This window comes from Ceratotherium simum, chromosome 10, assembly GCF_057802395.1.
Source record: "Ceratotherium simum simum isolate JZ-2026a chromosome 10, ASM5780239v1, whole genome shotgun sequence".
In the NCBI taxonomy this organism is placed as follows: domain Eukaryota; kingdom Metazoa; phylum Chordata; class Mammalia; order Perissodactyla; family Rhinocerotidae; genus Ceratotherium; species Ceratotherium simum.
In genome coordinates, this window is record NC_141909.1 from 75,357,716 (window position 1) to 75,382,042 (window position 24,327).

The 24,327-nt window shown below is 38.6% G+C and overlaps 1 protein-coding gene across 1 annotated transcript in view; it reads left to right on the forward strand.

The window, feature by feature from the left end:
- FLT1 (fms related receptor tyrosine kinase 1) overlaps positions 1–24,327 on the forward strand; it is a 185,068-nt gene that overhangs the window by 50,761 nt on the left and 109,980 nt on the right. The window contains exons 7-10 of the mRNA XM_004435289.3: positions 1,522–1,696; positions 3,087–3,204; positions 5,360–5,529; positions 5,945–6,104. Of these exons, the coding sequence (XP_004435346.1) occupies positions 1,522–1,696; positions 3,087–3,204; positions 5,360–5,529; positions 5,945–6,104 (623 nt within the window). The remainder of the gene's footprint in view (positions 1–1,521; positions 1,697–3,086; positions 3,205–5,359; positions 5,530–5,944; positions 6,105–24,327) is intronic.

Sequence of the window (24,327 nt, forward strand, 5' to 3'; positions counted from 1 at the left end):
AAGAAACTTTTATCCTGTTAGTATTGCTACTATAAGTAAGAATACGATAATATATCTATTGAATGCCAGTAGCCTTCTAAAATGGTATTGTCCAATAGAACTTTCTGTGATGGAAATATTCTATGTCTCTGCTGTCCAATATAGTAACCATTAGCCCCATATGGCTAATGAGCACTTGTGTCTAGTGTGACTAAGGAACGGAATTTTTCATTTTGTTTAATTTTAATTTAAATAGCCACATGTGACTGATGGCTACAGTACTAGACAAAGCAGTTCAGAAATCCAGGATCAGTTGTTTTCCAAGGCAGAAAAAATACCAACATTACTCAAACTTCGGAAGCAAAGAATTCTCAAAGGGAGAAGAGAGAAGTAATACCTACGTAAACAGAGTTGCTGAAAGTTCCTCAGTCTGTTATTTAGGGGACTAAGTCTCTGATTTTTGATGGTGATGATTGACATTTTCTTTCTGGTTACTGCTAAGAATGAAGAAAATGCCCTAAACGTGTGTCTGTTCCAAGAGAGCAATAAAAGGACAGGTGGTGGAAGTTCATTAGATATGGCACAGAGGAGAGCTAAGTTCAGGCGACCAAAGATCAGTTCTGGACAGCTTCCAAAGTCTTTTTTTCATGCCTCCTCATGGGGAAGGATTGAGAGAAGGAAATAACATATTATGTGTTATAAAATGTAACAATAAAAAAAAGAGGAAGGAACAATTAAAGGAAAAGGCAATGTGATCTCATCTTCTCAAACCAGGAGCTGGTCATTGTGGCCAATTCACACTGCCGAGCCTGGAGGCTTGCTCTTGGCCTTCCCTGAGGCAAACACGGGACAACCTCCCCACCCCACTCAAGTGTTAGCTCAACCTTTCGATAGCTTTGCATGTCCCCAGATCCATTTAGTGCGATTAGCAAAAATTGGTGAGCATTGCTCAAATAGTGAAATAATGAAACTAAGATTATTACCCCTTAGTAGGTGTAGCCAGGACTCATTATTTTTTCCTTCATTTCTAATAAGGAAGCAAAAGAAAACTCACATGATAACTTATTAAGAGAAACACTGTCACTGAGCCAGATACTACCAACAATTATTGTCTGAGTCTGTGTGAGATATCTATGCCTAGAGAACAGGTCACTGTTTAGAGAGGTGTGTGCTAGAGGGAAGGCGCTAGATTTATACTCAAAGACTTGAGTTCCCAGCCTGCTTTGGCCAGTGTCTCTGACGCTTCAGTTTCTTCATCTGTAAAAGGGCAATAATCCTGCCAATCTCACTGGGTTGTTGTGAGAAACGATTGAGATAGTGTATGTGAAAGTCTACTTGAAGAAAATGAAGTGCTAAATAAATGCTCCTATGGCACATATTTGAAACACATCTAGACAGAGATGTAGTTTCCAAACAGATGTTTGCTCTAGGTGGGTTTGCTTCTTAGCATAAAATATTGATCTCAGTATTAATCTGAGAAATGCTATAACTTTAAGCATGAACAATTACTACTTCTACATTTGTTATACACTTTCTTTTTAGACAAATAAGAGAGCCTCTATAAGGCAACGAATTGACCAACGCAATTCCCATACCAATGTATTCTACAGTGTTCTTACTATTGACAAAGCGCAGAACAAAGACAAAGGACTTTATACTTGTCATGTAAAGAGTGGCCCATCATTCAAATCTGTTAACACCTCAGTGCATATATATGGTAAGCAACTCATGCTCTGCTTTCAAATCATTATGGATTTGGGGAATTGTATAAGACAAGTAAATTTTCTTTTGGCCAAGAGGTACACTGTCATGAATGAATACAACTTTGTCCCCCTCCTACCCCTGCCAAAAAGCAAATCATATTAAGTGCTCTTTAAATTTAATACTTTTGAATTGGACAGAGAATCTTTTTTTTTTTTTTTAATTTTTTGTTTATTGCAGTAACATTGGTTTATGACGATATGGCACAGAGGAGAGCTAAGTTCAGGCGACCCAAAGATCAGTTCTGGACAGCTTCCAAAGTCTTTTTTTCATGCCTCCTCATGGGGAAGGATTGAGAGAAGGAAATAACATATTATGTGTTATAAATTTGTGTTATAAATTTACACATATATGTGTAAAAATTTCAGGTGTACATCATTGTACTTCTATTTCTGCATAGATTACATCATGTTCACCACCAAAATACTAATTACAACCCATCACCACACACCTGTACCGAATTACCCCTTTCACCCTCCTCCCTCCCCCCTTCCCCTCTGGTAACCACCAATCCAATCTCTTGGACAGAGAATCTTTTCCTTATAAGTTTATTGTGGTTAACAATTCAGTTAAGATCATATTATAATCTATATGAAATTACTTATTTAGTGTTCCATATAAACAAAACAGAAAAATATGATCAGTTTTACCTTTATATTCTCTGGGAAATTTCTCAGGTACTACTATGATTCAGAAAAATAAAAATATGGTGTGATAAATTATTTAGAATTGATGCTATTTTATACCTGGTTTTACTCTCGTGAAATCCTAATATTGTTCCTTGATTCCAATAGGCAAATTATGTAAAGATAATACTTAGACCTCTTTAGAATCCTTAAAAATCTCATTTATTTCCACTGTTGAAAAGAAAAACAGTATGAGGAGCAGAAACTGTGGAACAACTCTATCAATGGCCTTTGATATTCTTTTGATTTTCTCCAGTTGGTTTTTTTATATCAAATTAGTTGTTTTAGGATGCCTGGAGCAACCTTCTCCCATTGTACTCATATTGGCCAGCTAGATTTTTACAAGTATCTTTTTCTATTTCTGTTATTGTGATATAGATATTTCAGATGTTTCACTTTCTGTTGCTCTGCCACTGTTTTTATGTCCCTGGGACTTGCAACCATTTGATTTGAAAGTATTCCACTAGTTAGGGTACTTTTAAATTATTTTATTCATTGTTCAATATTTGGGCTCATTGATAGGCTTGATCATAATTCAGCTGTTTATTTATTCATTGGTTGCATCCTCCTTTAATGAGGCAGGGAGTTGGGTTTTTTGTTTTGGTTTTGTTTACATAAATATAGTCTTTTCTAATGTATTTATCACTTCTCCTTTCAAAGATAAAGCATTCATCACTGTGAAACACCGAAAACAGCAGGTGCTGGAAACTGTAGCTGGCAAGCGGTCTTACCGGCTATCTATGAAAGTGAAGGCATTTCCCTCACCAGAAGTTGTATGGTAGGACCATAATTATTTTCATATCAGTTTAAGATATGCTTTGTAAGTAGAAGATGCAGGAGCTCCATGACTTGAATTCCTGAAAAAATATCGAGATAAGTCTCCTAGACAGCAGTGGAGAGCTAAGAACTGTGTTGGTTTCTGGGCTGGGAGTGGAGTAGGTAGGAAGAAGGGCTGGAGGAGAAAGGAAATAATGTAACAGGATGAAGCAAGGGGTTAGGGTTTTTTGAGTGCTCATTCACTCACTGTGACTAAATTTCTGCATCTCTAAACCTTCCTATGATGTCAACATCCTTTGAAGGGAATATGTTGGGCAATGACTAGGAAGCATCTTGAATATGTAACATGCTCTATTAACCCTGAAGAAGTGGGCCCTTGTAATGAGGAAAATAATTCTTTTACTATCTGAAAATATTTCTTCTATATACAGCTGGGTTGAAATTTCCAGTCTTGTCTTAAAATTAAACAAACATTAATAGAGACAAGACTCATTCAGTTGCAGGAGTAGATGAATGGACCTACTTGAACTAATTAAATTTTTTTTGGCTCAAAGTTTGCATATTCAGAAATTCCTTAAGCAGTGTTTTTTAATGCTAGTACACCATCTGATGTAAAACAATGTAATCTGTTTATAATCTGCAGTCATTTTGTTAAATCACTTTTAAACACCAGTATCTTTGGCTCAAGCCATTGCATTTAAACAAAGAGTATAGTACAAAACTGATTAGGAAAACAACCCATACAATATGGAACTGGTGCCATTTTAGGATCTGCTCAACCAGAGCTTATTTTGCTTTCAATATCATATGAGTGTAGTGTTTGTTTTCAGTTTCCTCAAATAGTTAACAGGGAATTAAAGTGAAAATTAAACTCTGTGCTATGCCTCTTCAAGCTGTCATAGTAGAAAAGAGATTTTTTTGTTTCATACTATCTAAAAAGTTTAATAGTAAATTTCCTATGAGTGAACATTATTCCTTAATAGAAATTTAATCACTCTTGGAGGGACATTCCATTTTTCCGTATCTGAGAGTATCCCCATCTATTAAACTGGGCTAATTTCTTCAATTAACTAAGTAGCAAGGAAGGACCTAAAACAAATAAACAAAAAAATCAATCCATTTTTGAAAATACTGACTTTTTAATAGGAAATAATTTAAAGTAATCCTAAAATGATATTTGTAATCACAAAATAGAGCTTACTTATTTTAACTGCTTTGGAACTGAGACCCCGCTGGTAATGGGCATTTGTTTGCAGAACTATGTAACACATGCATGAATATGAACTAATACCATTCCCAATATTATACCCTTATACAGAACACAATCACCTCCTAACAGATTAAAAATGCTCACTTGAACTGTGCAATTTAATGAAATAATAAAATTTTAGAGTTAAAAGAGATCTTTGAGAAACTCTAGAAAATCTGGGGAAACTGAGGCTCAAACAGATAAGTCACGTGTGCAGCACACAGTGGCAGAACCAGGTCAAGCATTCAGGCCTCCTGACTCTCAGTTCTGTATGCAATTGCATGATATCTAGGCATTGATTCTATATTTAAAGTTAAAAAAATTTTTTTTAAGTTTATACCTTTTGTTTGTGACTTTTGTGCCTTAGCTATTCTTCCTCAGGGGAAAAATCTTGATAATCTTGATTTCACTATAGCTTACGAAAGGGACAACTGGTGTGACCATTTATATAACTAATAAGAACTCCACATGAGACCACAATAGAAAAGTCTATTTTTATTTTTATCTGGAGAAGTGATCTAGTTGATCTGACTTACAATGGCCCTTGTATTGCTGATGGAGCCTCACGGGAAACTTTGAAAAACATCTCGGATGGAATCAGCCGGTGCTTCTGGGTTAATACTTAAGTCACAAAGGCGACCAGTATCCCTGTGGGTACATTAAACTATCACTTTTCTTTCTTCCTTTAGCTTACTTCTTCCTCTTTGCCAATAAATATGAAGTGTTACCCAATCTAAAAATCACACCTGGCTTTGCTGAAAAGTTAGTGTCTAAATTTTTTAAATGGATGTTGAAGATCAGTCTTGAAACATATAAACTTGAGCTTAACAAACTTTAATGACAGTGTTAAAGTGACATCTGAGAGGAGGTGTGAAATGACTTATACTGATCATACTCTTACCCACAGGTTAAAAGATGGGTTACCTGTGACTGAGAAATCTGCTCGATATTTGGTTCATGGCTATTCATTAATTATCAAAGATGTAACTGCAGAAGACGCAGGGGATTATACAATCTTGCTGGGCATAAAGCAGTCAAATGTGTTTAAAAACCTCACGGCTACTCTAATTGTAAATGGTAAGTTTACTGTTCATACTTTCTTCTGGTACTGGTAGGGGTAAAATTAATGAAAATTTGTAAATCAAAAGTCAGTATAATAACATGAAAGAAAACAAAATTTTAAATATTTTAAAAACCACTTATGCCTCCATCATAACTATTTCATGTCGGCTTGTTATTTTCCGTAAGCAATATGATTTTTTATGATTGTAATCATAATGTACATACCATGGAATCAATGTAATGTTCTCAAAACACTTCTACTTTTTTAAAAATTGGCATTATAATGACAAGTATGCAGGTTTAATTTTTGTTGATGTGTTTGCTTCCCTGACATCAAAACCAGTGAGAATGTGGTCCTTCATGTTGTGGCCCAGGAGAAAGTCATTAGAACAGTTCTTGACCTCTATCCTGATCTTTATCTCCTTTCCAGTGAAACCCCAGATTTACGAAAAGGCCGTGTCATCATTTCCAGACCCGACTCTCTACCCACTGGGCAGCAGACAAACCCTGACTTGTACCATTTATGGTATCCCTCAACCTACAGTCAAGTGGTTCTGGCATCCCTGTAACTATAATCATTCTAAAGCAAGGTAGGAACAGTTAATTTCTTGAATAACTTTTAAATACTTTTTGATACCTGGACTCAAGATTCTTTAATAGACACAGATGGGAGTTTGTGGATGGGATGTGCAGTATATTTGGAGCAAAGGCTTTCCCTGCCTCGGGAAGAGGTAGGCAATATCTACTCTTTTTTCTTACCCATTTCTAACCATTTCATAATTTTTCTCTCTAGTTTATAGTTTTAGGAGAACAGGGACAGAATTAAGATTACCCTGTGAGCGGTTATTCGGAACTCAGGTTGGAACTCATCTCATTTTCCAATTGAGGACCCCCAGACTTTGGTACAGCACTACATCAGTTACACTGGTCTTCCCATTTCTCATTTTGTAAACACTGGATATGATGTGAGATCTTCCCAACACTGATGATAACTACCTTTCATAGGCTTTGCTCCTGCTTTTCCATCTGTCTGAAATGCACTTCCACCCATTTTCTGCCTCCTAAGAAGTCCTTCTTTATCCTCCAACGCTCAGCTCTTATGTCACCTTCTCTGCAAACCCTCCTGACTGCCTCATTCAGACTCCCTCCTCAGTATGAACAGCACTTTGTTTACACCATTGTTACGTCACTAGGTGTGCATACCTTTGTCTTTTCTCTAGGCTATAAGCTGATTGAGAGCCTGGCAGAGTGGCTGGCACACAGTAGATGCTCACTGTGTATTTGCTGAATGAATACATCTCTACCCTGTTAATTGTGCAGTGTTTCCTTGCCTCCTGTTGATCACTGAGCCCTGTTTGCTTTTTTTTCCATTTTTGTTTAGTCTAGAGGAATGATACTAATGATAGTTCATGGGAGCTAATTTGAAGAACAGGAATAGAATTGATAGGTGCCACAATAAGATATTGAGACTGCCCAAGGATTATCATTATGCCAAAGTATTTTCTTTGTTGCTTTTAACTCTACTTGCAGAGAGTTTGGGAGAACTGTTATTTAAAAAAAGAAAAACAAAAACAAATTAGCTTGATAAAAAGTAAACAAGAGGGGCTGGCCCAGTGGCGTACTGGTTGAGTTTGGCAAGCTCTGGTTTGGTGGCCCGGGTTCACGGGTTCAGATCCCAGGTGCGGACCTACACCACTCATCAAACCATGCTGTGGCAGCTACCCACATACAAACTAAGGGAAGAGTGGCACAGATGTCAGCTCAGGGCCAGTCTTCCTCAAGCAAAAAGAGGAGAACTGGCAACAGGTATTGGCTCAAAGCCAATCTTCCTCACCAAAAAATAAATAAATAAATAAACAAGACATAATTCTAGCATAAACAGAGAGAAGTGGCTATTTGGTTTTCTAGATTCTTCCTGCAATTTCAACTCTTCTTCATCTTGTGTTTTAATCTTTGTTTAAGGCATATTATTCTGATAGTGAAAGTTACCGGTGAGTTACGGAATTCCTAAGAAGTAGCTGTTTCCACAGACGTCTGATTTCTCATCTAACTGGCATTTTCTAACAATAGAATATGGAAAACTTACAAATCTTGAATACCTTCCTTACCCTTGTGGATATTTAACCCAAAAGAAAGTGAGCTTTCTGGGAGTTTGCATTATTTTGCTAATTTGGGGGTAGGCATCCATATATATGGACCCATCCCTTTAAAGCCTCGATATTTGTGCTAACCTAACATGTAAATAAATGAAAAATAACTAAATAATTTAAGCTATTAGATTTGGATAAAAGTGAAGAGTTGAATTTTTATGGAACAACATAGCCTTTTTTAGATATTTTTAATTTTTGTTTTGACAATAGAAAATCAAAATTTCAATTCTATCAAGGATTGTAACTATATTAGAAAATAACAATTATGAGTGATAGAACATAATATAAAGTTAGATTTGAATAATGCTAATCAAATATTATTTGGGGAACGAGGTCAGCTGAAGTGAAACTCTGTAAACGTTAGCTCTCTTTTTCCGATTTCTTTTTGGTGTATGGAATCCTTCTCTCATGTTATAAGTAACCTTCCAAGGCATGGAAAGATGTCTTATTCCTCTTGGAATTCTCTCAAGACTCAGAGCCCTGTCTTAAATCTTCGATAAATATTTATTGGCCATTTGACTTATTCTTTGCTAAAGGCATTCTTTTTTTTTTTTTTTTTTTTTTACCAATCACAAGACCCATCAGAAATGAAAGCTTTTGTTTCTTTTTTTAACGAATGCTTCATTAAAAAATATGTTGTTGCTTGAAATCACCTGCTGAAAATGGGCACATCCATAAGAAGTTCTCATTTTTTTAGTCAGCAGACTGAGTAGCTTACCTGTGTCAGACCCAGATTTGGTGCTTGGTGGTTTAATCAGAACATTTAACATAGAAATATTTCAGAAAGATATATGGGACTTTTGTGCACTAGGAAACAAATGGAATAACTCTATTTCACCCTATCAGAGAGATAAATGCTAAAATTGACAGATAAATGAAGCCCTCTTTAATTACTAAAATTCTTCAAATACGTCTTTATACACATGTTTTATATACTTAGATTAACACTTAGATTCAGTGGTAGACAGGAATTTTAGTTAGTGACATTTGAATAAGGGATGTTCTATTGTACGAATTTTAAAATCTTACTTATTTTGAGTTACATAGTAACATGTTTGCATAGAGGTGTCTGTGCATGATTATCAAAAGAGAGTAGGTAATTAATACATACACATTACTCTTAAATATGTAGAATAATTCTTGGTATTTAAATTTTAGGCTCTAGTTAAAGGACATATCTATATATGGATACAACCAAGGTATTAGTTTAGTTTTGAGGTTAGAATGTGTTTAAGTAGCTCAGAATTATTAATTGGTTTAATATGGTCAGCTGGTTAATGTATCTAAGTTAAAGAAGTTCAGACAACTCAAATTGTATGGCTTTCTGGAGTCCAATAAATATGTAAATATATTTTAAAACTATCAAAACTACTGCTAAACTAGTTCATCTTTATGGATATTAAGAGCAATAAATAGATTTAACAAAAATTTCCTCCTTTTTTAAAAAAATGTGGTAAACTGCTGGGCTATGTTTTAACTGGATAACATTGTGGTGTTTTTTTTTTGTTTTTTTTTTGTGAGGAGGACCAGCCCTGAGCTAACATCCAATGCCAATCCTCCTCTTTTTTGCTGAGGAAGACTGGCCCTGGGCTAACATCCGTGCCCATCTTCCTCTACTTTATATGGGACGCCGCCACAGCATGGCCTGACAAGCGGTGCGTTGGTGCGCGCCCGGGATCCGAACCAGCGAACCCCGGGCCGCCGCAAAGGAGCGCGCGCACTTAACCGCTTGCGCCACCGGGCCGGCCCCAACATTGTGGTTTTTTGATTCACCTAGAATTTGTTCTTATAAAACATTAGGAAGAAAAGAGAGGGGGAAAGGGTGGTTACTTTTAAACTCATATACCTAACAGCTGAGAGGAAATATAGCAGAATCTTTCCCCCTTTTACTTTTCTGCATATTTGGATGGTAAAGTAGTAGGAGAGCTAGAACATTTCTTTTGAATTTTTAATAACATTAAAATAAGTTACTAACAATGAATGAGGTAGAATTTTGGACTTTTCTCATCCTCAGCAACTGGCAGAGACTTCTAAATAGATATTCCTAAACTGCTCCATGTTAGCATGGACATAAACCTAGGGAGCATGCATAACACCGTTGAGCTTATAGTACCTTTCACGTGTGTGTAGTTTACAGCTTCTGTTCCTATAAAATAAGGATCATTACACATACTTCATAGAGAGAATATGAGGATCAAATGAGGTAATGTATTTGGGAAAAATACAGACATGCAAGGCTGTAATTATTGCTAGCATAAAATTTAGAGAAGGTAAACTTCTCTAAATAAGGCTCCAAAACTTTTAAGGAACTTGAAAAGAATATTCTGCCCACTATAGAGCTAGTTTCACAACAGTGAGAATTTTTACCTAAGATTCCTAAGAAGTGCACACAAATTGTGGAAAGTAAATGTAATTTTGCTGTGCTTTAGAAATAGGAATTTAGTAGGTCTGGGTTGTAGAACTGAGGAAAAGATAATTTATGATTTTTCAGAAGAAGAAAATAAAGGAAATATAGACAAGTGAGGCAAAAGTAGAAATAAGAATAAACAGAAGTGTATAATGGGGGAATAGAGTAACTCCCAGTTTGTGTAGCATGCCCCATTCGTTTCCCGTCATGGGAGGAAGTGGTTCTGACCTGTGGGTTGGCTAAGGCTGGGGTGGGGCAGAGTGGGATGTAGGAAAGCTGACTCCTGCTCAGTGAGTCCACATTAGATTTCTAGAACTTCACTTCCCCTCTGGATTTTGAAGAACTAAGTAGGCTACTAAACCATCCATGCAATGTGGTAGTCTTGATCTCATAGTCCTTGATGAGCTTTGCCACAGTGCTGGTACTGTCTCCTAGGAAATATTGTTTGGATAAGGCTGCCCACTGCAAGGCAGATGGTCTCTAAAGGAACAAGTAACAATATTGGACTGGAGGGAAGGGGCCCCTCTTTGGGGATTGGAAGGGATGGATTTGAGAAGCCCAGGAGGGAATGGGGAAAGGACAGTCTTGGCATAATCTGTTTGTACTTCAGATCACCAGTTACATTTTCTCATGAAGACTCTAAGATGTTGAAAGACTGCTTTTACTCATGCATACTTGAATACCAAGGAGCACCTCAGGTAACTAACTGCCTGGAGAATTTTATGCCTGGACAGGCCATCTACTCCCCACAAACATGAGGGTAGTGAGTGGGCTTCTGCTGGGTCATCCTTCCTGACAGTCTCCATTAACTCAGATCACCTTTCTCATTAGTGTCCAGAGTCTACCTGGTTGCTTCTGAGGTTGTCTTTTCTTCTTTTTAAAACTAAGGCCTGCTGGGGCCGGCCCCGTGGCTTGGTGGTTAAGTGAGCGCGCTCCACTGCTGGCGACCCGGGTTCGGATCCCGGGCTCGTACTGACGCGCTGCTTCTCCAGCCATGCTGAGGCCGCGTCCCACATACAGCAACTAGAAGGATGTGCAGCTACGACAGACAACTATCTACTGGGGCTTTGGGGGGAAAAAATAAATAAATAAAACTAAGGCCTGCTTTTACAATGTTGATTGTGTTTGGGTCTTTTCTATAGGGAGGTTTAAGGCCTGCAGCCTTTGATTATCATAGTTTTGTTTTTAGAACATGTATTCTTTTTTTTTTTTTTTTTGTGAGGAAGATGAGCCCTGAGCTAACATCTGTTGCCAATCCTCCTCCTTTTGCTGAAGAAGATTGGCCCTGGGCTGACATCCATGCCCATCTTCCTCTACTTTATATGTGGGATGCCACCACAGCATGGCTTGATAAGCAGTGTGTAGGTCTGCCCCCAGGATCTGAACCTGCAAACCCTGGGCTGCCGAAGTGGAGTGCGTGAACTTAACCACTACACCACCAGGCCGGCCCCAAGCCTACATTCTTTAAATCATAGGTCGCTTTAATTCTCTCTCTCCATCTAATTATCACAAATTATAATTTCAAGGTAATAAATAACAATGATTGATTATAATAAAGTTGCAACACATACTGTTATTGTCCTTTAATGGAAAAAAAGTTAGATATATTAAGTTCTTTGTGAAAATCTCATTTTCTTCATTGGCTATCTATGAAGACCAAAAAAAATTCATAGAGAGAAACTTCTACTTACATTCTGTTAACACTGCTCACATCTTACAAATGCATGTTGCGAGTTATCAGTAGTCAGTCTAAATATACTGTCAGCCATCTACTTATCACATAAATATTTATTGGGCACCAACCATGTGCAAAACATAAAGACACACTATTTATCTTTAGCATTTATGTTGTAATTCTATAAGATCAAAAATAATTGGTGATTACTTATTCTATCTATATATGTATCTGCAGAAGATCTATTCTACAGTCTCAGGGATAGAGACCTGGGAATCAAGGAAATGGGTTCTATTCTTGGCACAGTCCCTGACTTCTGTGTGACCTTGGCCAGTTATTTAATCTGTGCTTCAATTTCCCCTTCTGTAAATGGTAACTGCCATGCTTCCCCTTTCCTATAATACACAGCTATTAATGAGTGAAATGAGAAAAATCACTTAAAATTATGGTTTCTTCTTTCAAAAAAGCTTGAAATAATTTCCTCATTGTTGCACACTATTTCCCTTCTGCTTCTTATAAATTATAAAGCAATTTGACCTGAGGATTAACTCTGAGGATCAGTGCCAAATTAACAGAAAAAGTCAACTATAGAAAAGTAGAATGGTTCTAAGAAAAGTGTTACATGTAGGTATGTATTCTGTGGTACAGAATTGACTCAGTAATTATAGCATTAATAATTACTCATTAAAAAAAAATGCGTGGCTCCTCCACCATCATGTCAACCCATATTTTCTTCAGTGCCAACCTGGACTACCTTTGCCAGTGTTGGTTCAGCCCATACAAATGAATGCATTATCATACTTTGCCCAGTTAGCCCTAAAGCCATGCTTGCTTTATTTAGTCTTTTGCCAGTGAGTCCCTTCAGAATGCGAAAAATGTATTTGGATTCTCAACTCATGTAACGTGGAGGGGCTAGAGTATTCCTTATTACTTTTTAGCCAAAATGGTGGATTTTCTACGAAAAATCTAGTAGACATATATGGAATCTCAAGGAACTGCTTCCAAAACTCTAAAGTAAGTCAGATCTGTAGCCTCAAATAATTACATGCTTTAGAAGTTTAATAGAAAATAATATTCCCTGCCACACAATTTGATGTTCCATTTCTGAAACACTCTTCATCTGCCCCAGCAGTACTGTGGGGAGTCTAGAGACAGCTGACCAGGACTAAGTGTGGTTTGCTGCGTTTGTGTGTGTGTGTGTTGGGGGGGGGGGGGGAATGGGTGGCCTACAAAATAAGGGAAGGCAGAGGCATCTAGAAACTCTGAGAAGAGCTTGCCTAATTGCATCTCTCTATTGTTTACGTCAGCAAATTGGCAAAGAAAAGAAGGCCTGAATCATTAGGGATGTGCTACGGATAGATCATTTGGGAGAAACAAAGTTTTGTGCATCAATGGGGTATGTAAAATTAACAGGACAAAAACAAAACAATTGGTAGTTAATTAGAAATGTACTCAAGGACTCAAATTTAATTGACTGCCAGCAGGAATGTCTATTCTTTTTATGCTGAAACAGTTTTATGTCCCATATTCTGTTTTCTAGCTACAAAATGAAAGTTTTAACAATTTCAACATTAAAAAAGTCAGTGCATTCTGGGGGCTAAATGTAGGTCAAATGTCAGAGGGAAGCTGTAATTTAAGACCTCCTCTTTTGGAAATATGATCACATACCGAATGTTTTAATATTTATCACACTCCTCTTTAAGTATATATACATTTTGTATCCATGTGTCTCTTGACATATATTCTGTGCAGTCTGTGCATAGGTATGCAGACTCAAGCCAGGCATGCTACAGAGAATTTTAATTTGCAACACACAAAACCTTGAATCAAAATGGAGACTTTAGAGAAGACCGCTTCACCAAAGACCACTTCAGCACGACTTTGAGCTTGAACAAATAACCGAATAAATCTGGCCATCTTATACAGGAGGCTTTCATCACAAGCCAAAGTGAATGTGCACTTACTAATGAGAAACTTCTTGCTTTCTGTTATATAATTACTGGATGAGGAAGTGCATGCTGCCCAGAGTGAATGTTCAGACAACAGCCCTTATTAATATTTCGTACAAAGTCCTGAGAACAGAGCACAAGTTCATTTGCCAAATGCCTCTTTGTCACTTTTCTATGCTTTGTGAGATTTTCCTCTTTTTCCCACTCTTGATACAGTAAGTCTGATGAATAATTGTTTCTAATGAATTAACTGTCTCCTGTAATTGCTGTCAAACATTTCATTATGTGTTTAAATTAAACCAAAAGGCTGAGTCATAGGAAGTCTACACTGGATGGTTTTTATAGGGATCTTTTGAGCAAAATAAAGTGTAGCTTCCCAAAAATAAGAATACCAGAGGTAGTGACGCACAATTTGGGAATATTCCTTAAGAAGATTGGCAGAACCTCCCAAATTTTCTTTGGCCATATTAAAGGATTTTTAAAAAACTGAATGAGCATTTTCATTACTGAATCTAGAAACTAATGCCCTGACACAAGATCCTTAGGTTATAGATAAATAGGACAAATCACTTAGAAAACATGCACCTATTCTTGGAAATCTACATTTCAGTTATATCTCCATTGCCTTAGTAGATTGTTTCTTGAACTATGAACTCTAGTCTGTGGTTTTAATGTAACCTCACTGCACTTTTAGGTGAAAAAGCAGAACCTGCGCATTGAGAAGATGGAAAGGGTGTGATAGATTTAGACTATGGCTCAGGTAGTGCCTTATAATGAGCTTCATGTCACTAAACCTTGTTTCTTCATACTTTCTCTAGAAGCCTCACAGGATGTTTTATCACCTTGAATGCAGGTGTCTACTTAATGATAACAGCTGTAATAGATTTAATCAATGAATCCTTTCTAGTGCCAAAGCCGTGTCCATCCCTTTACATACATTATCCATAATCTGGACAAGACTTCTACATAATGGACATAATATCCCCATAAGGGGAAGCTGAAGCTCAGAAAGTTATTTCTAAGGTGTTTTCGGATCATGGAATAAAAGAGGCTAACGAGGTTGGCATTTCATATGGTTACTTTTCATTGGCGTCCCACAAGACTCCTCAAAGTGGATTCCTGTGGGTTCCCAGAGGAAGGAACAGAAATCCCTGAGGGGACAGGTTTGGGAGAGCACTGCCTAACCTATTAGGTTTACTCGTATCACCAGTGATCCCACAGAGTCCACCTGTTGAGTTAGAGTTGTTGAGTTAGAGTTGAACTGAGACTCGGAGAGGAAAGGAGAAAGAGGTTAGCAGCAATTGAGAGAATTTGACTCAAATTTCACAGTGTCTTCAGGAACCAGTGATGACCTGCAGGTGGTTCGGGCTCCAAAACCTGCAGGTGGGAGTAGACCCTTTGAGGGGGTATAAACCCCAATGGGATGAGCAGGTCTAAATAAGACCGACCTCTCAAGGGTGGCAAGCCAAACAGCTAATTGGCACTTATTTGTGCCAATTGTTTCTCTCTGTGACTTTCTCACCATGCAGGGGTATTTGATCTCTTGCAGGGAAGTCTCATTCCCTCATTTATTGTTTGGGATTAATTTTCTGGATCAGGATTCAGCAAGCACTCAGCCCTCAGTGGGCCTCACAAAGCTCATAGATGTTTAGGCAGGAGACACAGGAGATTAATCAAAAGAGATGAAGAAGGAGAGGCCACAAGAATATAAAGGAGAAAGCACAAGCATTTACAGTTGATGAATGAATGAAATGAGGACATGGAGGCTGCAAATTTCAGTCTCAGCATGCCTTGATCTAGTCACTTTGAATGATTATTTCACTTAGAATTTAGGAATTTTAGAGATAAAAAAGAACTTGTTTTATAGATGAGAAACTGAGGCTCAAAGATAAATAATTATCCCTCACTTCATAGCTAGTTAATGGCAAGCCCAAGACTAGACTCAAGTCTCTGGTTTCCTGTTTATTATTCCTGTTTATTCATATTTTCACCATAATGCTATACTGAGTCTCCAGGGGAGGTGCTTATAATCTGGTTGAATAAATGAACCAACATGGTTTCAATGGATGGTAGATGGTGAGTACTGCAGTTTAGGGCAAGCACCATGGAGGAAGTAAGATCTGAGTCCCTTTAGGTGACTTTAATGATGGGTAAGTACTGGACTGTTAAATGGAAAGGGAGAGGGACACAGATGTGATAGAGTGACATGGGGATAGGAATGGATTGAGGAGTTGAAGAGAACATGCTTAAAGAGTAATTTGGCTGGCTTATCAGATTTGGGCTGAGAAAAAATAAAAACCAAAATTGGAAAGGTAAGTTTGGATCTGACGTGGAATTCTTGAATGGAGGCTAAATAGTTGAGCCAGTTGGTCATTCTACTTCAGCTCACCTTCCCTGGCTAATGCCTAGGTATTCTGCCACCTATTGACCACAGGCACACCCTGTCACTGTTATAGACTGATGGACTTTCACAGACTCATTGTTGGTGGTCTTCTTCCCGTGGCATGTCTTCAGCATGTGTTATGTGCATTGTATCCCTGAAACTCTGCCTTCCATGTCTGAAGATCAAGGCCTTAAAATCCAAGAACTTGGATTTCCACTCATGCTTTTTAAAAAGTTATATGGGTGCACATTATCCCATTTTCTTAGGCCTTTAATGTTCCATATGCCTTGTCCTCATTATTGAAAATTATGTAAGATGATCACTGATTGCTGTCTTATTAAGAAATCCTCTCGTGCATGTGAAAAATTCTTTGGATAAGTAAAGTGAGGAAAACAAAAATAGGTATTTAGAGACAACTTAGAGCCAAATAGAAGATTACGGTTAGTAGAAGACTGTACAGCTTAGTATTTCTATTTTTATTTTCTTTATAGCTGAAAGTTATTAAGCACTTATCTATAGGATGTTAAGTGCTTAATATGTGCTTTATATGTATTATCTCATTTAATTATTATAGAACTTCTATGAGGCAGATACTATGATTATTACCATTTTCTAGATGAGGCACAAACAGTTCAAGTACCTTGCTAGGAAACCAGTTCTGATTGACATGTCAGAGATTCTAAATGAGTGGCCTTCTAGCACATCATCAACCAGGCTCTTGGTCACTACTAGGATTCTGTAAGGACTACTTAGACATTAAAATGAGTAATCTTTGGTCAAAAGCTCATGATCCAGAAAGCAAATATGTCTTGAGGAGCCTGTGTTATGGAATCAAGAGCCAATTTTTTTCTTAATGATAGTTTTCTTGTTACTGATTTTTTTTTCAAAGATTTGCCCTGAGCTAACATCTGTTGCCAATCTTCCCAAAGCCCCAGTACATAGTTGTATATTCTAGTCGTAAGTCCTTCTAGTCCTTCTAGAAGCTGCCGCCACAGCCACGTGAGCTGCCGCCACAACATGGCTCCTGACAGACAAGTGGTGTGGTTCCATGCTTGGGAACCAAACCCAGGCTGCCGAAGCGTAGTGCACCAAACTTTAACCATTAGGCCATCAGGGCTGGCTCTTGAGCCAATTTTAAAAGGTGTTAGAGGGCTGGCCTGGTGGCATAGTGGTTAAGTTCTCGTGCTCCGCTTCAGTGGCCTGGGATTCGTGGGTTCAGATCCTAAGCGCAGACCTAAGCACTGCTCATCAAGCCATGCTGCGGCAGCGTCCCAAATACAAAATGAGGAAGATGGGCACAGATGTTAGCTCAGGGCCAATCTTCCTCACCAAAAAAAAAAAAAAAAAAAGTGTTAGGATGAAAAAAGGCAATATAGTCTAGAGTTTAAGGACATGGGCTCTGGAGCCTGAATCCTGGTTCTGCCACCTACTACCATTTACCAGCTGCGTGATTCTGGGCAAAACAAACCACCTCTCAGGGTCCGAGTTTCCTGATCTGTACCATAGAGATAATAGCACTGACATTGTAAGGTTGTTTGGGGAAATTAAATGAGATAATATATATGAAATACTCAACCCAGTGGCTGGTGCCTTGCAAGTGCTAAGTTTGTTGCTGAAAGTTGTCCAGTATTTTTAGGTTGTTCTGGGGCTGCCTATTGCAAAGCAACTTCCTTCTGAAGTGGTATCATAGACATACTAGTATCTTGTGAAAGCTGACAATAATCTAACAAAATGATCCATGCTCTTAGGTTAATGTTCTCCCAGGAAACATGCTTACATGTTTGGACAAAGCTTCTGACTATGGTGATTTACTCCAAAGAAATTAAGATGGGACAAGAAATGGTAGAATTTTCAGATTATTCAGGAAATTAGAGGAGTTATCCTGGATCTACTCATGTTTGTGAATTCTACCTCAGCTATTCGAATGCTCATTGACCCAAGTCTTGTCCAGCCTATAGTAGCACATGGGCTCTTGACATTTTACTGGCTTGTGCTCAGTTGTATTCTGATATTTTCCATGTATTTGACTCCTCTCTTCGATAAACATAGATATTCCTTAATAACAGAAGGAACTAAATCTTGTACTTCTTTCAGAGAACATGATTTTATTTCTTAAATGGAATATATGTGAACAAATTATTTTTTATTTCAATATAATGATGCTAGTAATTATGGGCCAATATTTTTGCCTACCCTTGAAGAAAGGAGAAGACCACTGCTGGTTAGTTTTCCATTTTCTATTAGACCAGAAGATGCTTCCCCACATGTCAGCATCATTGCCTAAGTTGAAACTGTCCATGACTATCAGTCTGTCAGATACTGATACTGCAGTAATGAGTTTGTCCAGGTCCCAGGCAGATCCTCTGTCTTCATCAATACTCCTCATTGTGAATAGAGAGGCACTGATGGTGGTGACATAGTGCTTAGTTGAGGGGGTATGTGTGAGGTCATTTAAGGGTCAGCAGTGCCCCTTTTTTCAGCACATTTAAGGTAAGTGATAGAAGGCAGGGTTGACACCTGACATGAAGTTGAGTCCACATCTAGTCAGGCCATTATCAGGAGTCACTCTTCTCATCAGGCAGTCAACTGAGCAAGAGACATGTGTGCTCTTCTACTGTCACCAGGTGGTTGGGCTAGGCACTGAGGTTATAATGATGAATAAGACACAGTCCCTGCTCTTAAGTAGCTCTCAATCTAGTCAGATAATAAAATGACAGTAACATTAACGATCTGTCTACTGTGTCCCAGGCACTGTGCTAAGCATGCTACACAAATTAATTCATTTAGTATCACTCTAATGTTTGCTGATGCAAAAGGATCTTCTTTAAATTATTTTCCTTCTGTTTATTTTTTAACCCCTATAATAAAACTAGTAAGACATGGTAACACACAGTGACTTCTTTTGAGTTGGCAATTTTAAGAACACATTCTTTCCCAAAGAATTGGAGGTGGTTCACAAAAAGTACAATAAATAATTGAGCAAATCTGGATGAAAGGAGAAAATGAGGTAAGACTAGTATGGAGATACGGCTCACATGCTTTACTTGCTAGTTGTCAAGAGAGAGAAAGAGAAATGAAATAGACATTGCAAGGTTAAGGGGCCCATAAGATAAAAACAAATTGAGACCTGAGAAAAATGATTTCTCCTCTTATATTCTGGGATGTAGTAGACAAACTCCTCCACCACATTTCTATATAGTGAGTGTCACAGGACTGGTAATTATAATATTCCTCACTGTTGACCAGTGGCATAACACCAAAGCAGAATTTATTAAAAGTGATTTTGGGGGCTGATATGACCCAGTGATTTCAGAACTACTCAAGGGATTGGAAAGACTGCAAGTCCTCTGAGCAATTTTCCATGACTATCATTTTCACAACTGGGCTTTTGCTATCCAGGGTTATATAACTAGAAAGTTATAAAATTATGATTTGAACTCAGGTCTGACTACCTCTAGAATCTATGTTCTTTATGCTAAATTGTGATTCTCCACCCCTACCCCTACCCCTGAAGGCTTTCTGGATGTTTCAGTATTGACCACTATACAATAAGTAATCTGCTCTCTTCCTTTTCATGAGAACAAAATGTAACAATAGCTTGAAATATTCTTCATTGAGTGATTTGAAGTTAATACCTTAAGATTCTTTGAATGTGTTAGAGTAAAGGATATTATTTGTAGCCACTCTTATCATTTCCCTAAAGAGTTCTTATTTATCAAATCACCTTTCCTCAGCTGACCAGTCTTTGATGAAGAAGAAAAATGAATGAACAAAATAAGTGTTCTTTTTGAGGCCCATATCAGGGTGTAACCAAGTAAGTATCTACCCTTTTAGCCTCCCAGTCACCCTGGTGTGGGGCTGTAAGGATCCCTTGACCCTGGCTCAGATTCTGTAAAAGAGAGAGAGAGCGAGAGAGTCAGGGTCAGGGGTAGGGGATTATTGGAGCTCCTGGTGTAAGCAAGCAGGAGAGAGAGGAGGAAGGAAAGCAGAGGCTGGGAAGGCAGACCTTGTTCTGAGTGTGAATGGACCACAGGGCCCTCGAGAGCAGGAAGTAGTGCAGGCCAAGACGCTCACGGAAAAGCTCTTATCTAAACAGAGGTGGCCAGGACGCTGGATCACCTCCACCATTGTCCAAGGAGCTGACCCAAAGCCTTCAATCTCTGAAAACTCTTCTCCACTCCCCCCTCTCCATTCACACAAGAAGTAATTTTCAGTATGGACTCCAAGGCGTCACAAGGTCTCTCACTGCGCAAGCAAGTCACTCCTCCAGAATCCCCTCAGCCTGACCCTGTGACCACCCCAAAGGCCCAGGCCCTTTTCCTGGAGCAAAAGGAGCAGGAACTATTCTGTCTAAACACTCCTTCCAACTCTGCCTTTTTCTGCCAGCATCCTCTCCCCTATATTGTTTTGTTTGTTTTAAGAGAATGTGAGAGGAGGGGAAAAGATAGTGTTTGCAGATTCTATTAATCTGATGGTTCAGACACACTATCGCTAATGTTTTGACACAACACCCACAGTAGCAGAGGAAAGTTTACAGCAGGCCCTTCTACAGGATGGTGCACCATAATGGGGAACCAGCCCTGGTCGTGCCCTCTGGCAAGGTTCCAGGTGGTCTTTTTTTCTTTTCTATTTTTTTTAAAGACATTTTACAGCCTCGATTCATTTGTTCTTTATTACTGCTCTACCCCTTTGTTTCATAACTTGAAATGATTTTTCAATAATCTTTACAAACAGATTCTAATCACAGTTAGCATGGGCAGTCAAATCCCATTAAACAGATAAGCAGAGTCCACACAAGAAGTCTTCAGATTTCATCATCCAAAAAAGAAAAAAAGAGAGAGAGGGAGATTATTCTCTGTCTTGGGACATTGTAGAACTTTTTAGAGTCTCTTTCTTTCCTAATCAAATGTGCTTTAATTATAAATTAATATATGCATTCATTCTTAGGCAATGGCTCAGGCTCAAACAGACATCCATTGGGTGTTGGGGTACTCAGCTCCCCACCGCACAGCTCCGCTACCCCAGAGGCCTTCTTTAAAACCAACGGCCTGCTATAAACATATTGGAGCTTGTAATAAAACAGGCCAGCTTCATCCTAGAACATGTCCAGGAATCATGCAGACAAAAGTAAGTTATTAGAGAAAGAAAAAGATTATGATAAAAGTTGGATTTTTTATTTTGTGGCAAGATTTTTAAAAATGATAAAATTCATCAGCCAGTAGAAAGCCAAGAGTTCCCATAATTTTAACATCAAAAACATTTTTATGACCAAAACTAACGAGAATTTATGTCAAAAATGGAATTATACAGTATTCCTCTGCCTCTTCCCCCTTCCACCAAAGGACCAGGTGCTGCTTCTCTCTCTTAAAAGCTCATGTTTCATTTCTCTTGGTGTCTGACTTTGTACTAGTTTGATTCCGAGGACTCCCAGAGTTTTCCTTTCTAATACGTGACTCTGAGCCAGATTTACTCTGTGAAGCATAGTGGTAGAGGTTTGGGGAGGTTCCTTGGGAACAGAATTCATCCTATGTGATGGATTGAGCTCTGGTGTGGTGGAAAAATTTAGGAATATCCGGGTTCTAATCCCAGATATGCTGTGATCTGAGCAAGGCATTTGATTTTCCTGAGTCTTAGCTTCCTTATTGGAAAAGGGGATCAGAATACCTGCTTCATTGGGTGACTGTGCAAATTAGTTGAGCTTAAATGTGTATAGCTTCTAGCCCAGGCCTGGCACATTAGTAGTAGCAGCTCAGTAACAACTTGTTTCCCTTCACCCACACAAGAGTCAGAATTTAGCAGAACAGAGATTTTGAAAGAACGATCATCTTAATATCGTTTATTATAAGGTGAAGGGATCCTAAAAAGAATTCTTTATCTTAAGACTCAGGTTGTAGGGTAGACCTTCTAGAATTGGGGGGTTATTAAACTTGCTGGAAATCATTTATGAAATGAAAATTTTATGCTGGATTATTACAGGAGTCTTGGGTACCATAATAGGCACCAAACAGATGGGCAATTTCTAGAAAGGCTAAATGAAGGGTTGAACCATATCACTCAGTTCTTGAGTCTATTGTTTTCTCTTGTGAGAAAGCCATTTCAAAGAAAACAGATACTAACCATCAGTGCCTAAAGCTAACTCAGCTTGACTCTCCCTTCTGATTCTACCAGATGCAACAATCCATTCTCTAAAGAAAACAAAGTGCCAGTTCTGCAATTTAGGTAGGGGGAAGGGAAAGACAAGAGGAGTGAAGAAAGTCAGAAAATCAGAATTGTTCAAAGCCAGCACTTAAGAAAAAGCACAGGTGAACACAAAAGGATACCTTTAGGTGCACACTATACATTGTATTTCCTGTGCTGGATTTGCAAAGGTGGATGGGAACTGGGTTCAGAAACTGTGGATGACAATGTGAGTTCTAATACAAACTGTAATTGCAGACCGTGCACATATTGACACTCAATACATTTTGGTTGTGAATGATGAGAGCTATTTGCCAAATTTTGGAAAGAAGCTGTTACGTAAAAAGGGCTAAAAAGGACATTAAATCCTGAAAGCAGTTATGGTATTTGTGTAGTGAATATTTGATAAGCCTTTTCTTCCTATGTGCAAAGAAGCACTGAAGCATGACAGTTTCATGTTTATGATGGTAGTACATGGATATTATGTTACATATATGGTGTAAGAGTTAAATGCACAGATTTTGGAATGAGCTAGAACTGAGTACAAATTCTGCCTCTGCTACTTACTAGCTGTTGGGCTTCAGGTAATTTACTTAACCTATCCATTAAATGGGGGATGATAGGGGCCGGCCCATGTGGCGCAAGTGGTTAAGTGCGCAATCCGCTGCGGCGGCCCGGGGTTCGCCGGTTCGGATCCCAGGTGCGCATCGACGCACCGCTTGGCAAGCCATGCTGTGGCGGCCTCCCATATAAAGTGGAGGAAGATGGGCACGGATGTTAGCCCAGGGCCCATCTTCCTCAGCAAAAAAAAAAAGAGGAGGATTGGCAGATGTTAGCACAGGGCCGATCTTCCTCACACAGACACACAAAATAAATAAAAATGTTAAAAAAATAAATAAATGGGGAATGATAGTACCTACTTTTGGGGATGCTGTACAGATTAATGAGATAGTATAAATGAATCACTTAGCATAGTGCCTAGTGCATAGAAGATATAATCTTTATTATAGTAGACTATAATATTGCATAGTGTATATTATAATTATTATAGCCTATGGCTGGTTAGCTTGCCTGTTGGGACCAGCAGTCAATATTGTCGAGATTGTAGGTTTGACCCCAGTTGTTGGCTTTGCCTTTTTCTGTGGCCCAGACTGCCTTCATCTGTCTGGTCACAGAGGGGTCAAATATTTATGAGTGTGAAGGGAACAGGGCAAATTCATCACCACTACAGGAAAATCAACCCAAAGCATGTAGGTCAGTAATGTCATCTCCATCTATGGAGGGTGGTGTTCTCCCATTATGTGTCAAGAGAAGAAGCCTGGTAACTTAGACCAGATGGGAGAGCCCCACAGATGGCTGCTTTTTGGAGTTAAACAGACTGACATGTCACATGTAGGGATACATGTGTTGGATACATAACTGGCTGCTTTCTTTTAATTTATTTATATCAATCTCTAGTCCAAAACTAATTTGCTTCAACTCCAGGGCAATCGACGGAGATGACATGGAGTACACTCTTACCCCGGAAATTTTTTTTTCCTCTCAATGGTTATAAATACCTCCACGCTATTGTACTTGGCATGCTGTATGCAAATGGAGGTAGGAGTCCTAAAGCTCATTAGGAAAGGGACAGAGGCTTGGAGCACAGAGAGGACAGAGTAAAGCTGAAGCTGATAACAGTGGCCTTGTCCAGAATAGTGCATGGGAGCTTTCTTATCTCTCTTTGGCAGGAGGTGCTGTGGGCTTCCTGTGCGAAATCAGGAGCGAACGCTGCTTTCCTCTTGTTGTTCGGCTTCCTCCCCCCTCAAGACGGTTCCCAGCACAGTGATTATCTTTGCATCTTCAAACATGGCACAATCTACTTCCTTAAGAGCTTGATGTATTCTTAAGGCTTAGGCAAATTCCCCTCCCCCTAAATCTCTTTTCAAGTGCTGTTATATAGACAGGCTCCTAAATGACATTCTATTTTTATGGTTCCAATTACAAAGAGGGAAAAATAAGAGTCCCCAAATTAGACAAGAGCCACAGAATTTGTCCTTTTCATTTGGAGGACCTTGCAGTAAGTCTAGCCT